The sequence below is a fragment of the Erinaceus europaeus genome, chromosome 1 (genome assembly GCF_950295315.1).
Source record: "Erinaceus europaeus chromosome 1, mEriEur2.1, whole genome shotgun sequence".
Lineage (NCBI taxonomy): Eukaryota > Metazoa > Chordata > Mammalia > Eulipotyphla > Erinaceidae > Erinaceus > Erinaceus europaeus.
In genome coordinates, this window is record NC_080162.1 from 20,265,961 (window position 1) to 20,282,207 (window position 16,247).

At 44.5% G+C, this 16,247-nt stretch overlaps 1 protein-coding gene across 1 annotated transcript in view; it reads left to right on the top strand.

The window, feature by feature from the left end:
- The first annotated feature begins 15,327 nt into the window (after positions 1-15,327).
- STOX1 (storkhead box 1) overlaps positions 15,328-16,247 on the top strand; it is a 72,289-nt gene continuing 71,369 nt past the window's right edge. Inside the window, exon 1 of the mRNA XM_007524160.3 lies at positions 15,328-15,762. Within this exon, the coding sequence (XP_007524222.1) occupies positions 15,444-15,762 (319 nt within the window). The 5' untranslated portion in view covers positions 15,328-15,443. The remainder of the gene's footprint in view (positions 15,763-16,247) is intronic.

Consider the following 16,247-nt stretch of genomic DNA (forward strand, 5'->3'; position numbering starts at 1 on the left):
GTTACATGCTGTGTTGCAAACATGAATCAGGCGGGAGTCTGACTCTCAAGGAATTTCAGATTGTCTGATGAGATTGTATAACCCTTAGCACATATATGTTATTAAAGGGTTAACAATGTGCTCTGAGACCAGATTAAATCTTTCTGGATGTGTAAACAGACTTTATGAGTTAGGCTTTGTAGGATACCACCTGCTGGAAGGGGAAAAGACCTTCTGGGCACAGTGATTAGTGTCAACAAAGGCTTGGGAACATCTGTTTGGGAAGATATGTCCTTTGGGGGAGCTGGAGCACCAGATCAGTGGTGTGGATTGGAAGAGGGCAAGGATGAAAGTGGTGATGAAGCTAAGAAGACAGGCTTTGGTTAGGGTGTGAGAAACATCAAATGTTCCACTTAGGACAGGGCTCCCGCATATGTGAACATCAACGGACCCAGATTGTCCTCTGTGGCAATTATAATATAGCAGGTATGCATTTCTTCTCTTTCTGGTTCAATTTCTAAACCAAATAAAATCTAACCTCAAGGTCCATTTTGGCACAGTTGGTCAAAAACTGAAATTTGCCCATGTTTGGGGGGAATCTACTCCCTAGAGTTGTAAAACAAAACCAAAAACAAACAAACAAACAAAAAATGGGAATTTATGGTACTCAGAATATATATGTTTATTTATTTATTTATTCCCTTTTGTTGCCCTTGTTTTTTTAATTTTATTGTTGTTGTTGGATAGGACAGAAAGAAATGGAGAGAGGAGGGGAAGACAGAAAGGGGGAGAGAAAGATAGACACCTGCAGACGTACTTCACCGCTTGCAAAGCGACTCCCCTGCAGGTGGGGAGCCGGGGGCTCGAACCGGGATCATTACGCCAGTCCTTGCACTTTGCACCACCTGCGCTTAACCCGCTGCGCTACCGCCCGACTTCCCTGCTTAAGCATTTCTAAAAATAACTTTTAAAAAGTTACCTATAACCGTAGGCCAGACAGATCAGAATCATATGGTCCTGTCAGTATCTAAGATATTGTTATTAGTTTGATATCATTAAGTGATTGAATGCATGGTGAGGTCAAGAACTGTACGGTAAATCTTAACCATGGGATTTTCAAAGAAAAAAAGGTCCCAACTAACTGGGTCATAATAAGAATTATCTTTTGCCTTTTTAAATTCTAAGATTACAAGGAACCTTCCCCATTGTCTTTAAAATCAGTATTTCTCTCAGTCCTGGAACCTCTGGGACTTCACTTACATTTCTTGACGCCTTTCCTCTCCCTGATGTACTGCCTCTGCTGACCTCAGCTAGATCAACACAAACAGTGCCACCATACCACTTTATGCTTTGCATTCTATACAGAGATGTCAAGCCTGAGATACCAACCTTCCATTTCCAATAATCTGCCACCAAGTTACAGATGCTATGATGCTTCAATCTTAACTTCCTGGGCAGATGACATCACCAACGTGTCCTGGAACCTCACCTCCCCAGAGCCCTACCCACTAGGAAAAGATAGAGACAGGCTGGGGGTGTGGATATACCTGCCAGTGCCCATGACCAGCAGAGACGCAGTTACAGAAGATTGATATTCTACCTTTTGTATCCCCCCAAATTTTTGGTCTATGCTCCTAGCAGGGGGAGGGGGAAAACGGCCAGAGGGCTCTGAACTGTAATCCCATCAGGATTTGGAAAGAGAAGAGGAAAAAAGGAAGGACACTAAGAAGTATTAATAGTTGTCGGTGTGACTCAATAAGAAAGAGAAGGCAGAGCCATAGAACAAATGGGCAAATATATGTATTTATAAAAATAGTCACACCTGTGATCTCGGGAGAACTACTGAAGTTTCCAGTGGAGGGAATGGAGACTCAGAATTCTGGTGGGAACAGTGTGGAATTGTACCTGTTGTGTGAATCAATATTAATCAATATTAAATCACTAATAAAAATAAATTAAAAATAGCAGCTTTAGTACTGAATACATCTTTCAGACACCTTCCTCTTTTGCATAAGAAATAATCTTCGGAGGGTGTTGACCTGTGGTCCATCTGCTAGAGCGTGTATATTACAGAGTGCGAGGACCCAGGTTCAAGACCCAGGTCCCCACCTATTAAAAAAAAATGGAGGAGCCAGGTGCACTTGGTTTTAGTGCTCACATTACAGTGCACAGGGACCCAGGTTCAAGCCCCTGGCCCCCTCCTGCGGGGGAAAGCTTCACAAGTTGTGAAGCAGAGCTGCGGGTGTCTCTCTGTCTCTTTCCCTCTCCATCTCTTCCTCCCCTCTCAATTTCTATCTGTCTCTATCCAATAATAAATAAGAATTAAAAAAATTGGAAATTTAGATGATACTCAGAATATGGAGAAAGGAAGCCTAGCTCCCCCCAGCCCCGGGGTACTCATTATAGCTATTTTGTCACCTGCGACCATACAGTATTGACATGAAAAGTTGCTCCCTAACCTCCACAACTAACAAGTTCTGAAGCTTTGATCACCAAAATGGGCCATTCTGTATTGCCTCAGAGACCCCCTCCCTGCTGTTTGGAAGGTTAACATCTTGGTGTCTAATACATAACACTCTTGGGGAAGGTACCTTCTCGTACTGCCTTTTTCTCAACACAGTCAAGGGAACTTAGTTTATTGCTCCTCTTCTTGAGGAAAAGCAATCTTAGTACTTCTTCTTCTTCTTTTTTTTTTTTTTTTTTGCTTCCAGGGTTATTGCTGGGGCTCAGTGCCTGTACCATGAATCCACTGCTCCTGGAGGTCATTTTTCCCCCTTTTGTTGCCCTTGTTGTAGCCTTGTTGTGGTTATTATTGTTGTTGTTGATGTCGCTTGTTGTTGGACAGAATAGAGAGAAGTGGAGAGAGGAGGGGAAGACAGAGAGGGAGAGAGAAAGAAAAACACTTGCAGACCTGCTTCACCGCTTGTGAAGCGACTTCGGGGCAGGTGGGGAGCAAGGGGCTTGAACCCGGATCCTTATGCTGGTCCCTGCACTTAACGCCATGTGCGCTTAACCCGCTACGCTACCACCCGACCCCCTGTCTTAGAACTTCTAAACTTTACAGTTCCTATAACCTGTCTTATGAAAAGCCACTGTACTTTTGGAGTCACAGTGGATTGGAAAAACTAGACAAGTTTACAAAATAAAATCATGATATGGGAGAGGTATTCTATATGTTGTCCTTAACAATAACCTTGGGGACATGGTCTTTCCTAAAGTGTGAGGATCTCAACAGGAATTTCAGGCCACACAAGGTGAGTAAGAGGAGAATCATCTGGAAATAGGAAAGGAGTGTTCTTAGCAGTTATTTACTCAGGAGGGAACACACTGAATGGCTATTTCTCAAAATGTCCAAACTTAGTCTCTCACTGCCTTGATATATGTTGCTTTTTAAATTTTTTATTATTTATTTTCCCTTTTGTTGCCCTTGTTGTTGTAGTTATTATTATTGTTGTTGATGCCACTGTTCTTGGATAGGACAGAGAGAAATGGAGAGAGGAGGAGAAGACAGAGAGGGGAAGAGAAAGAGAGACACCTGCAGACCTGCTTCACCACTGGTGAAGCGACCCCCCCCACACACAGGTGGGGAGCCAGGGCTTGAACTCGGATCCTTATGCCGGTCCTTGCGCTTAGCACCACCTGCACTTAACCCGCTGTGCTACTGCCCGACTCCCATATGTTGCTTTTGAGAGTAATTCCTGAATAAAAATATCATCTGATTGTTGTCTCCTTTTTTAATCAGCCCCTTTTTTCTTTTTTTTTAAAAATATTTATTTATTCCCTTTTTGTTGCCCTTTTTGTTTTATCGTTGTAATTATTGTTGTTGTTACTGATGTTGTCGTTGTTGGATAGGACAGAGAGTAATGGAGAGAGAAGGGGAAGACAGAGAGGGGGAGAGAAAGATAGACACCTGCAGACCTGCTTCACCGCCTGTGAAGCGACTCCCCTGCAGGTGGGGAGCCCGGGGCTCGAACCGGGATTCTTATGCCGGTCCTTGTGCTTTGCGCCACCTGCGCTTAACCCGCTGTGCTACCGCCTAACTCCCCCCTTTCCTTTTTCAAGAAGTAAAAGTGGTTATCACCACTTTCCTAGATCTCTCTTCAGATATCTAAGGAAACACACAAATATGCCTTTCTTCTTCTTCTCCTTTTAAATTATCTTTACTGGATAGAGAAACCAGGGGGGGGGGGCCGCAGGTGTCTCTCTGTCTCTTCCCCTCCTTAGCTCTCCTTTCCTCTCAATTTCTTTGTCTCTATCCAATAATAAATAAATTTTTAAAAAATTCAAAAAAGAAATCGAGAGAGAAGGGGGAAACAGAGAGAGAGAGAGACAGAGAGACATCTGCTGCCCTGCTTCATCACTTGCAAAGCTTTCCCCCTGCAGGTGAGGATAGGCGCTAGAACCCAGGTCCTTGTGCACCGTAATGTGTGCGCTCAACCAGGTGTGCCACTGCCCAGCCCTAAATATGCCATGTTACTTCTACGTCTTTATTTAATTTTTTTAATTTTATTTCTTTTTTATTATTTTATTTATTCCCTTTTGTTTCCCTTGTTGTTTTATTGTTGTAGTTATCATTGTTGTTGTTATTGATGTTATCGTTGTTGGATAGGACAGAGAGAAATGGAGAGAGGAAGGGAAGATAGAGGGGAGAGAGAAAGATAGACACCTGCAGACCTGCTTCACCTCCTGTGAAGCGACTCCCCTGTAGGCGGGGAGCTGGGGGCTCGAACCGGGATCAGTTCTGCCGGTCATCGCGCTTCACGCCACGTGCGCTTAACCCACTGCGCTACCGCCTGACTCCCTGTTACTTCTTATTTGAAGTAAATTCTGGGTCTAGCATATTAGTCTTCTTCTTTCCTTTTCACTTAAAATGCAGCTGGGCCTTTGTCTTGAATCACTCATGATACAAGGTTCTGTCCCTACCTGTCAGTGACTATCCAGCGTGCTATTTGGATCTCTATATGGTGTTAGAATTACATTGTCCTTTCTCAGACAGAGTTCACTGAAAATGTAAAATGTGGGGCCAGCAAAATAGCTTAAGTGGAAAGGTGTGTGACTCAGGTCCAGTCCGCCTGGTGGGGGGGCCCTTTGGTGCTGTGGTGTCTCTCTCCCTATCTGAAATAGTCAGCACGGAGAAGTAAAAGCTTCAGCAGTGACAAAAAAGTAAAAAGAAAGAAAATATAAAAAACAACAAAGAAACCCTGAGATTTTTTGTTTTTCTTCTGTAAAAAATAATGATTTATTTATGTCCTTTTGTTGCCCTTGTTTTATTGTTATAGTTCTTATTGTTGTTGTTACTGATGTCGTTGTTGGATAGGACAGAGAGAAGTGGAGAGAGGAGGGGAAGACAGAGAGGGGGAGAGAAAGATAGACACCTGCAGACCTGCTTTACTGCCTGTGAAGCGACTCCCCTGCAGGTGGGGAGCCGGGGGTTTGAACCGGGATCCTTCCGCTGGTCCTTGCGCTTTGCGCCACGTGCACTTAACCCGCTGCACCACCGCTAGACTCCGTAGTTTTTGTTTTTCATTGACTACTCTGTGCATCATAAAGTGGAAAATGAGACCAAATTTGTCTTTTAAAATGTTTCTGTGGCTGGTTTGCTAAGAGCAGGACAAAAATGAAAGGTTTTTTTTTTTTTTTTTACATATAATCTTTATTTATTAGATAGAGACAGCCAAAAATCTAGAGGGAAGGGAGTGATAGAGAGGACGAGAGACAGACACATCTGCAGCACTGCTTCACCACTGGCAAAGCTTTCCCCCTGCAGGTGGTGACCAGAGGTTCGAACCTGGGTCCTTGCATACTATAACATGTGTGCTCAACCAGATGTGCCACCTCCCAGCCCCTTTTTTTCATGTTTTTATCATTATCTTTATTTATTTATTGGATAGAGACAGCCAGAAATCAAGAAGGAAGGGGGAAGTGGAGAGGGAGAGAGACAGAGAGACACCTGTGGCAGTGCTTCACTGCTCCTAAAGTGTCCCCCCTGCGGGTGGGGGGGTGGGGCCTCAGACCTGGGTCCTTGCACATTGCAGCATGTGTGTTCAACCAGGTGCACTGCCACCGGCCCCCACCATTTATCTCCATAATTCTTTTTTTCCTTGTAAAGCTGTACATATATGTCTATTTGATAGATAGGTTAGTATATTAAGCAATGCCTCTACATTATTTTTTCCATAATTGCTCTACCATCTTACATTTTCACTGTGAACAACAGTTCTGACTTTACACAGCGTCATCCACAACTGTTATTTTCTGTTTTGTTGATAGTGACTATTCTTTTTTTTTTAAGAAAGGATTAATTAACAAAACCATAGGGTAGGAGGGGTACAACTCCACACAATTCCCAACGCCCAATCTCCATATCCAACTCCCTCCCCAGTAGCTTTCCCATTCTCTATCCCTCTGGGAGCATGGACCCAGGGTCATTGTGGGTTGCAGAAGGTAGAAGGTCTGGCTTCTGTAATTGCTTCCCCGCTGAACATGGGCGTTGACTGGTTGGTCCATACTCCCAGTCTGCCTCTCTCTTTCCCTAGTAGGGTGGGTCTCTGGGGAAGCAGAGCTCCAGGACACATTGGTGGGGTCTTCAGTCCAGGGAAGCCTGGTCGGCATCCTGATGACACCTGGAACCTGGTGACTGAAAAGAGAGTTAACATACAAAGCCAAACAAATTGTTGAGCAATCATGGACCCAAAGCTTGCAAAAGTGGAGGTGACTATTCTTTTTTAAAAAATTTATTTATAAAATGGAAACTTTGACAAAACCATAGGGTAAGAGGGGTACATTTTCACACAGGCCCACCTCCAGAGCCCCATATCCAATACCCTCCCCTGATAGCTTTCCTATTCTTTATCCACCTGGGAGCATATTCAGTCCAGGGTCATTATGGGGTGCAGAAGGTGGAAGGTCTGGCTTCTGTAACTGCTTCCCCACTGAACATGGGTGTTGGCAGGTCGATCCATACTCCCAGCCTGTCTCTCTCTTTCCCTGGTGGGGCAGGGGCCTGAAACATGGTGTCAAGAAACATGTCAAGAAACATGGTGAGGTCTTCTGCCCAAGGAAGTTGGGTTGGCATCGTAGTATCTAGAACATGGTGGCTGAAAAAGAGTTAAGACATAATGCAGAATAAATTGTTGACTAATTATAAACCTAAAGGTATGAATATTGCAGATGAAGATTGGGGTCTCTGTTTTGGAAAAAGCTAGTAGGTCTGTTTTAGGTATATTCCAGAGGCCCATGACTTTACTGGTTTTTGCCTGAGCCTGACATCTATTATGCAGATGGACCCAGGATATGGACTGGATTTGACTGATTTCCAATTTTAAGTCTTAAGTGCTTAGATTGAAGAAACATGTACTCAGCCTATGTTCTATGCATCAAAAAGTTTGAGACATTCAATCCCCTTATATTAATAGTTATTTGTGAGATTTTAAGTTAATGGGAGTGTATATATTTTTTATGTTTTCTTTATTTATTCCCTTTTGTTGCTCTTGTTGTCTTATTGTTGTAGTTATTATTGTTGTTGTTGGAAAGGACAGAGAGACGTGGAGAGAGGAAGGGAAGACAGAGGGGGGACAGAAAGATAGACACTTGTAGACCTGCTTCACTGCTTGTGAAGCGGCTCCCCTGCAGGTAGGGAGTGGGGGGAGGGGGGCCTAGAACCAGGATCCTTACACCGGTCCTTGTGCTTTGTGCCACTTGTGCTAAACCCACTGCGCTACTGTCCTGACTCTCCATGAGTGTATATTAACACCATTCCCACCACCAAAGTTCTGTGTCTCGCCCCTCCCCCCTTCCCCCCAAATGAAGCTGAACATCTATCCTCACCTTCCACCCAAAGATTGTTACTTTGATGCCCTACTCCAAATTCATTCAGATTCTGCTTTGAGTTTCCCTTTCTGTTCTTTCTCAACTTCTGTGAGTGGGATCATCCTGTACTTGTCTTTGTCTTTCTGTCTTATCTCACTTAACATAATTCCTTCTAGCTCTGTCCAAGATGGATCAGAGAAGATTGGTTTATTGTTCTCTTTTTAAAATTTCTTTATTGGGGAATTAATGTTTTACATTCAACAGTAAATACAATAGTTTGTACATGCATAACATTTCCCAGTTTTCCACATAACAACACAACCCCCACTAGGTCCTCTGTCATCCTTCTTGGATCTGTATTCTACCCACTCACCCAACCCCACCCCAGAGTCTTTTACTTTGGTGCAATACGCCAATTCCACTTCATGTTCTACTTGTGTTTTCTTTTCTGATCTTGGTTTTCAACTTCTGCCTGAGAGTGAGATCATCCCATATTCATCCTTCTGTTTCTGACTTATTTCACTCAACATGATTTTTTCAAGGTCCATCCAACATCAGCTGAAAATGGTGAAGTCACCATTTTTTACAGCTGAGTAGTATTCCATTGTGTATATATACCACAACTTGCTCAGCCACTCATCTGTTGTTGGACACCTGGGTTGCTTCCAGGTTTTGGCTATTACAAATTGTGCTGCCAAGAACATATGTGTACACAGATTTTTTTGGATGGGTGTGTTGGGTTTCTTAGGATATATACCCAGGAGAGGAATTGCAGGATCATAGGGTCGATCCATTTCTAGCCTTCTGAGAGTTCTCCAGACTGTTCTCCACAGAGGTTGGACCAATTGACATTCCCACCAGCAGTGCAGGAGGGTTCCTTTGACCCCTCAACCTCTCCACCATTTGCTGCTGTTACCTTTTCTGATATATGACATTTTCAAGGTTTATTGTTCTTAATAGCTGTGTAGATGAAAGGGTTTTGAGAAGCTCCTGTTTCTCTGCTTTTGCCATTTGATGTAAGGTCATTCATATTGGAAGCTTAGATTTAACTATTAAGGCATATTCCATTTTTTGTAGGAGTTTGGAAATAGTTGGGAGGTAACTGGTCCTTTTGGGGAAACAAATGGAAATGTAACTTGAAGGGGGCCAGGTAGTGGCACACCTGGTTAAGCACTCACATTACAGTGTGCAAGGACTTGGGTTCAATCCCCTGGTTCTCATGAGTGTTGGTATGCTTCTAAATTCTGCTTATAAGACCTTCTGTTTTGATCATCACATTAGGTTCGCTTGTATTACTTACGATGTGGTCTATTTACATAATCACTGTTTTACCTGAGTCCCACCCTGCCTGCAGGGTGTTGGTTTAATCCCCACTGGTTAGATGGAAGCTTTCTATGTTCTGTTCGTGCTCTTTTTTTTTTGCTCCTCCCCCTCCTAGTCATTTTCCTTTCCCTTGCCACATCCGGTGAAGAGATGCATAAAAGGCGATGTATCTGATTAATAAATGAGATACTGCTTCCCAGCTCAGCCATGAGTCCCTGGTCGTCTGTCTCCCGCCAGTGAAGCTAGACCGGCAACTGGCGGCCCGAACTGGGACGGGCACATGAGTGGTGAAATAAGGCTGCTGGTATCTCTCTGTCTGTCTCCCACTCTATTTCCCCCTCCCTTCTCAATGTCTCTTTTTCCTTTCAAATATTTTTAATATTTTATTTATTTATTAATGAGATGGTTAGGGGGGTAAGAACTGGACATCATTCTGGTATATGTGCTGCTGAGAATTGAACTCAGGACCTTATACTTGACAGTCCAGTGCCCCATCCACTGCACCACCTACTGGACCATTCAATTTCTTTCTCTCCAATAATAAATAAATAAAAATATAAAAAAAAAATTTTAAATTCCACCCCTTTTTTTGTTAACTGGACTAGCTTTAGAAAAACTGTAATGGAACTTGAAGACATCCAAGTACAAGTTCTTACTGTTTAAGATAGTTCTACTTCATAGTTTTAGACCATGAAGTCTTATAGTTTCTAAAGCATAGAGTTTATCTCAAAATATCCTTGTAGCTTCAGTCTCTGCATATTTCCAGGTGAAATTCCTGGAGAGAGGATTTTAAAGATTTTTTTTTTTTTATTGGAGACAGACACAGAGAGAGAACACACCAAAGCATTGTTCTGGCATATGTGGTGGCAGGAATTGAACTCAGGACTTCACACATGCAAGTCTTATACTCTACTACTGAGCCATTTCCCTTTCAGGTCCAGGAATGTATCAGCACCTCTGCTTCTCACTATTAGCTTTATCCCCATGGCCAAGTGTCCTAAACTCTGTAAACTTGCATTTCTTTTATAGAAAATGGAGTTTAGTAACACTACCCTTTTTAGAAAGTTAGTTTTTAAGGATAATGTTCAGTTGCAGGGGATCAGAAAGATAGTTCACCAGCGAGGGTGTGTGCTTTGCCATATACAAGGCCCAGGGTTGAACTCTGGGACAACATATAACGTGTTAAGCACTGCTATGGTATCTCTTCTTCTGTCTCCTAAATGAAAAAGCAGCTCAGAGTCATGAAATGGCACGTGGGTGAGGACCAGCTCTACAAAACAAAACCATAGACCAGATGTATAAAATGTTTAGTACAGTTCTAAGTACAGAGTGAGCTAAAAGCAAACAGAAATTATTGTTCTTATTATTGTGGGTCAGATACTAGATGCTAAAATACAAACATCAATGATCTGGGAGGTTACACAGTGGACAGTGCTGGATGGCAGGCGTGAGTCCCCAAGTTCGATCCCGGCATTGCGTGCACCACAGTGAGGCTCTGCTGTTCTATCTCTCTTTCTCTCTTTCTTTCTTCCCCTCTCTCCCTCATCCTCATTAGTAAAGGAATATTTAAAAAAAAAGATATAAACACACATCATAGTTCTCCAAAATGAACACAGAAAAGTCATCCTTGATCTTTAAGGTTAGTGCCATGGAAGAGAGACATTGGAGGAGGAAGCTTTGCCCTCCCAGTGGAGAGTATAGTGTGATATATATATATATATATATTTGTATATTACATATTGGGTTGTTGAAAAAGCCATGACATAGCTTTCTATTTTATTTTACTCTTTTTATTATTTATTTACTTGCCTCCAGGGTTATTGCTGAGGCTCGGTGCCGGCGCTATGAATCCACTGCTTCTGGTGGTCATTTTTCACGGGCAGGTCAGAGAAATCGAGAGGGGAGGGGGAGGTAGAGAGGGAGGGAAACAGAGAGACCCCTGCAGCCCTGCTTCGCTGCTTGTGAAGCGACCCCCCTGCAGCTGGGGAGCCGGGGACTTGAACTAGGATCCTTGAGTGGGTCGTACTTCATACTATGTGCGCTTAACCTGGTGCACTACCGCTCAACCCCCTCATGACATATTTTTCTAGACAACCCAATATATACTTAGAACTGCTCATAGCTCTATAATTAATAGTAATGATATATAATGTATCACATATTATTTAGTTAATTTGGAGTCTACTATAATTATCCTTCCATATATAATTATCGTTGCACATACTTCATGGTCAGAATTTGGATGTGAGGTGATTGTTTCTCATTTGCATTTAATATTTATTCATTCCCTTTTGTCTTAAGAAGCCCTAACTTGGCAGTTGTCTGACTCCATTTCTTACCCTACCAATTTCTTGAAAAATATCATTTCCTTCAACTTCTAAAAGATATTTAGGTGGTCGGGTGGTAGCGCAGCAGGTTAAGCACCCGTGGCACAAAGCGCAAGGACCGGCATTTGGATCCCAGTTCAAGCCCCCAGCTCCCCACCTGCAGGGGAGATGCTTCACAGGTGGTGAAGCAGGTCTACAGGTGTCTACCTTTTTCTCCCCCTCTTTGTCTTCCCCTCCTCTCTCCATTTCTCCCTGTCCTATCCAACAATGACATCATAAACAACAACAATAATAACTACAACAACAAATCAACAAGAGCAACAAAAGGGAAAATAAATAATAAAAAAAATCTTTAAAAAATTTAAAAAATATTTAATTTATTTATTATGGGAAATATAGGTGGAGAAAGAAAGAACCAGATATCACTCTGGTACATGTGCTACTGGGGATTGAACTCAGGACCTCATGCTTGAGAGTCCAGGGCTTTATCCATAGTGTCACCTCCCAGACCACTCAATGTTGTTTTGTTGTAACATTGATGAGAAAGAAATAAAATTCCCTACCAAGATCACTATCCTTGTGAAGTTTACATGTTCTCCCCACATCTGTGTAGGTTTTCTCCAGGCACTGTGACTTCTGCCCACTCTCCAAAGATGTGCACATTAGACTTGTCAGGCCTAACCTGGGCCCAGTCTGAATGGGCGTGGGTGTGATGTGAGTGTGTCCTGTGATAGAATGGCATTCTTTTTTTTGTTCCCCAAAGATCTTATTTATTTATTTATTTAAAAAATATTTATTTATTCCCTTTTGTTGCCCTTGTTTTATTGTTGTAGTCATCATTATTATTGATGTCGTCGTCATTGTTGGGATCTTATTTATTTATTAATGAGAGCAACAGGAGGAGAGAGAAAACAAACCAGACACCATTCTGGTACATGTGCTGCCAGGGAATGAACTCAGGACCTCAGGCTTGAGATTCCACTGCTTCATTCACTGAGCCACCTCCCAGACCACAGGAGGGCAATCTGTCCTGCGTTGGTTTTCACCTGTTGGGCCCTGGCCTGTCAGGAGAGATTCTGACTATCTACAACTCTGAACTGGGATAGCAATTTGGAAAATGAATTAATACAAATTATTGTTTAGTATTACTAGCGTATTGGACTTTTATTTAGAAGTTTGCTGTGTGTGTGTGTGTGTGTGACCAGAAATATGTCATAGTATCTTAACTCTGTTTACATCAATCAACTTTTCTATGATAAAATAAACTTTTTTTTTCTTAAAACTATGCTGGTTGAGGACTTAAACTATTGGGAAACAGTTAATTCAAACTAGCTGTGGTTTTCTCATCTGTCACAAGAGAGAGAGAGAGAAATAGTTAATAGTTAATATTGAGTTGTGAAATTAATGTCCCCAGCACACCATGTTTAATAAATGTTACCTACTGTTACTTAATAAATTCATCTGTGGTCTGGGAGATGGCGCAGTGGATAAAGCACTAGATTCTCAAGCATGAGGTCCCAAGTTCGATCCCCGGCAGCACATGTACCAGCGTGATGTCTGGCTCTTTCTCTCCTCCTATCTCTCTCATGAATAGATAAATTTAAAAATTGAAAAATGTATTTATAATAAATTCTTCTACTATTTGATGTGCTAATGACTTGGAAACAAAATAGAGATCACCTCAATTTTTATAATTATTAATAATGATAATGAAAAAGAAGGAGGAGGAGGATAGGAATGAAAGACGGGGGCCAGGTGGTGGTTCAACCCCTGGTCCCCATCTGCACGGAGAAAGTTTCATGAGTGGTGAAGCAGGGCTGCAGGTGAAGCAGGTGTCCCTCTGTCTCTCGCCGTCTCTAACTCCCCTTCCTCTCTCAATTTCTGTCTCTATCCAATAATAAATAAATAATATAACAAAGAAAGAAAGGGAGGGAGGAAAGAAGAAAGGAAGAAGCAAAGAAGAAAAGAAGGAAAGAAGGAAGGAAAGAAAGAAAGAGAAAGAAAGGAAGAAAGAAAGAAAGAAAGAGATTTGACTACCGGAGGCGGAGCTACGAGCAGCAGATGGCTTTCTCTCCTCTCCTCTCCTCTCCTCTCCTCTCCTCTCCTCTCCTCTCCTCTCCTCTCCTCTCCTCTCCTCTCCTCTCCTCTCCTCTCCTCTCCTCTCCTCTCCGGGATCAACTAGGAATACCAAAGGAGACCACCCGGACCGAAACAATACAGGACTAGAATGACCACAGGAACCCAGTAAATCACACGTGAGTACAAACACGCGTGGCTGGTGACAGAGAGGAGAGAGGGGCCTAAGGAGAGATTAAGTGACTGCTAACAGTTTAACAGTTTATCAGTGGAGACACCACCTCCAGTCTGCTCCACAACAAGGGGACAGCTGAAGGGAGGAGAGGACTCCCCAGAGACTCACCAAGTGCAACTCTGAGTCTCCATTGCTACTACCCTCAGAATCTGGAGCAGCGACAGGGAGGGACACCAGGGGACAGAGATCTAACCAGGAAACTCAGGAGAAGACTATTCAATGGGGAAAGCAGAGTCTCTTCAACAAATGGTGTTGGAAACAATGGGTTGAAACATGCAGAAGAATGAAACTGAATCAGTGTATTTCACCAAATACAAAAGTAAATTCCAAGTGGATCAAGGACTTGGATGTTAGAGCACAAACTATCAAATACTTAGGAAAATATTGGCAGAACTCTTTTCTGCATAAATTTTAAAGACATTTTCAATGAAACAAATCCAATTACAAAGAAAAGTAAAGCAAGTATAAACCTATGGGACTACATCAAATTAAAAAAGCTTCTTCACAGCAAAAGAAACCTCTACCCATACCAAGAGACCCCTCACAAAATGGGAGATCTTTACATTCCATACATCAGATAAGAGTTTAATAACCAACATATATAAAGAGCTTGCCAGACTCAACAACAAGACAACAAATAACCCTATCAAAAAATGGAGGGAGGACTTGGACAGAATATTCACCACAGAAGAGATCCAAAAGGCCGAGAAACACATGAAAAAATGCTCCAAGTCTCTGATTGTCAGAGAAATGCAACTCAAGACAACAATGAGATATCACTTCACTCCTATGAGAATGTCATACATCAGAAAAGGTAACAGCAGCAAATGCTGGAGAGGGTGTGGGATCAGAAAAGAAAACACAAGTAGAACCTGAAATGGAATTGGGGTACTGCACCAAAGTAAAAGACTCTGGGGTGGGTGAGTGGGTAGAATACAGATCCAAGAAGGATGACAGAGGACCTAGTGGGGGTTGTATTGTTAAATGGGAAACTGGGGAATGTTATGCATGTACAAACTATTGTATTTACTGTTGAATGTAAAACATTAATTCCTCAATAAAGAAATAAAAAAGAAAGAAAGAAAGAAAGAAAGAAAGAAAGAAAGAAAGAAAGAAAGAAAGAAAGAAAGAAAGAAAAAGAGAATGTTCCTGTCTCTTTCGTGGAAGCTGAGCCGCAGGTTGCCGCAAGGGTGTGTGTGGTAGGGAGCTGAGAAGTTCCAGGAGGCGAAAAGAGTGGGTGCAGATCCCTTGCTGTTCAGCCTCTTGCAACCCCCTTTTGCCTCCCCTTGGGTGGGAGCGGCACCCCAGCAGAGCCCCTGCGGAGCAGAGCCTTGCTCCCCTCCCCCCCCCCCCCCCGCGCCCCCCACCCCCGCTCACCCGCCCCGCCCCCCACTCAGCCGCCCCATCCCCCGGCTCACCCGCTCCGCCCCCCGCTCAGCCGCCCCGCTCCGCTCATCCGCCCCGCCCCCCGGCTCACCCGCCCCGCCCCCCGCTCACCCGCCCCGCCCCCCGGCTCAGCCGCCCCGCCCCCCGCTCACCCGCCCCGCCCCCAGCGCACGGTTCCCTGGCAGCCAGCCCCGCGCGCACTAAGCTGCCCTCGCGGGCTATGCACAGCTGCGCCGGGCTCCGGGGCTGCACAGACGCGGGTCTCGGCGATGCTCTAGCGCTCTCCGAAGGCCCAGCCGCCCCGCAACATGGCCCGGCCGGTGCAGCTGGCGCCCGGGTCGCTGGCGCTGGCGCTGTGCCGGCTGGAAGCGCGGGAGGCGACGGAGGGCGCGGAGGAGCCGGGCGGGCGGGCAGTGTTCCGCGCCTTCCGCCGCGCCAACGCGCGCTGCTTCTGGAACTCGCGGCTGGCGCGCGCCGCCTCGCGGCTGGCCTTCCAGGGCTGGCTCCCGCGCGGGGCGCTGCTGGTGCTGCTGGTGCACGCGGCCCCCGCCAGCCTGCAGGTGCTGCGCGATGCCTGGTGCCGCCGCGCGCTGCGCCCGCCGCCCGGCTACCGCATCCGGGCCGTGGGTAAGTAAGTGCTAGTCGACGCCGGCCGGGAGCTGGGCGTCTGGGCGACCTCGGGCGCTGGGGAGGCCGGATCCGGTGGCTGGAGGACGGCTGACCTGCCGAGACCTACCCCCCTATTGCAAGGGCTTCGAGGTGTGCTCGGCCAACTCCGCGAAACCTTTATTCCATAACTCACCTCTTGAAGCCGGTGGAGCGCACAGTAGTTTCTGGTTAGGAACTTTCTAGTTAGAAAAGTGATGCTCAGGCAGGGGCAGATACATAATGGTTATGCAAAAAGATTTAAAGACCTGAGGCGCCACAGTCCCAGGATTAATCCCCGGAGCTGACCAGTGCTCTGGTTAAAAAAAACAAAACCAAAAGAAAAGAAGGGAAAAGAAAAGAGAAAAGAACAAAGTGATGCTCTGGGGAGAGAGTCCCGCGTGCCAGGGAGCTAGAGATTCGGTTTCAGCTCCATGGGGGGAGCCTTATGCAGGAGCAGGCTAGCT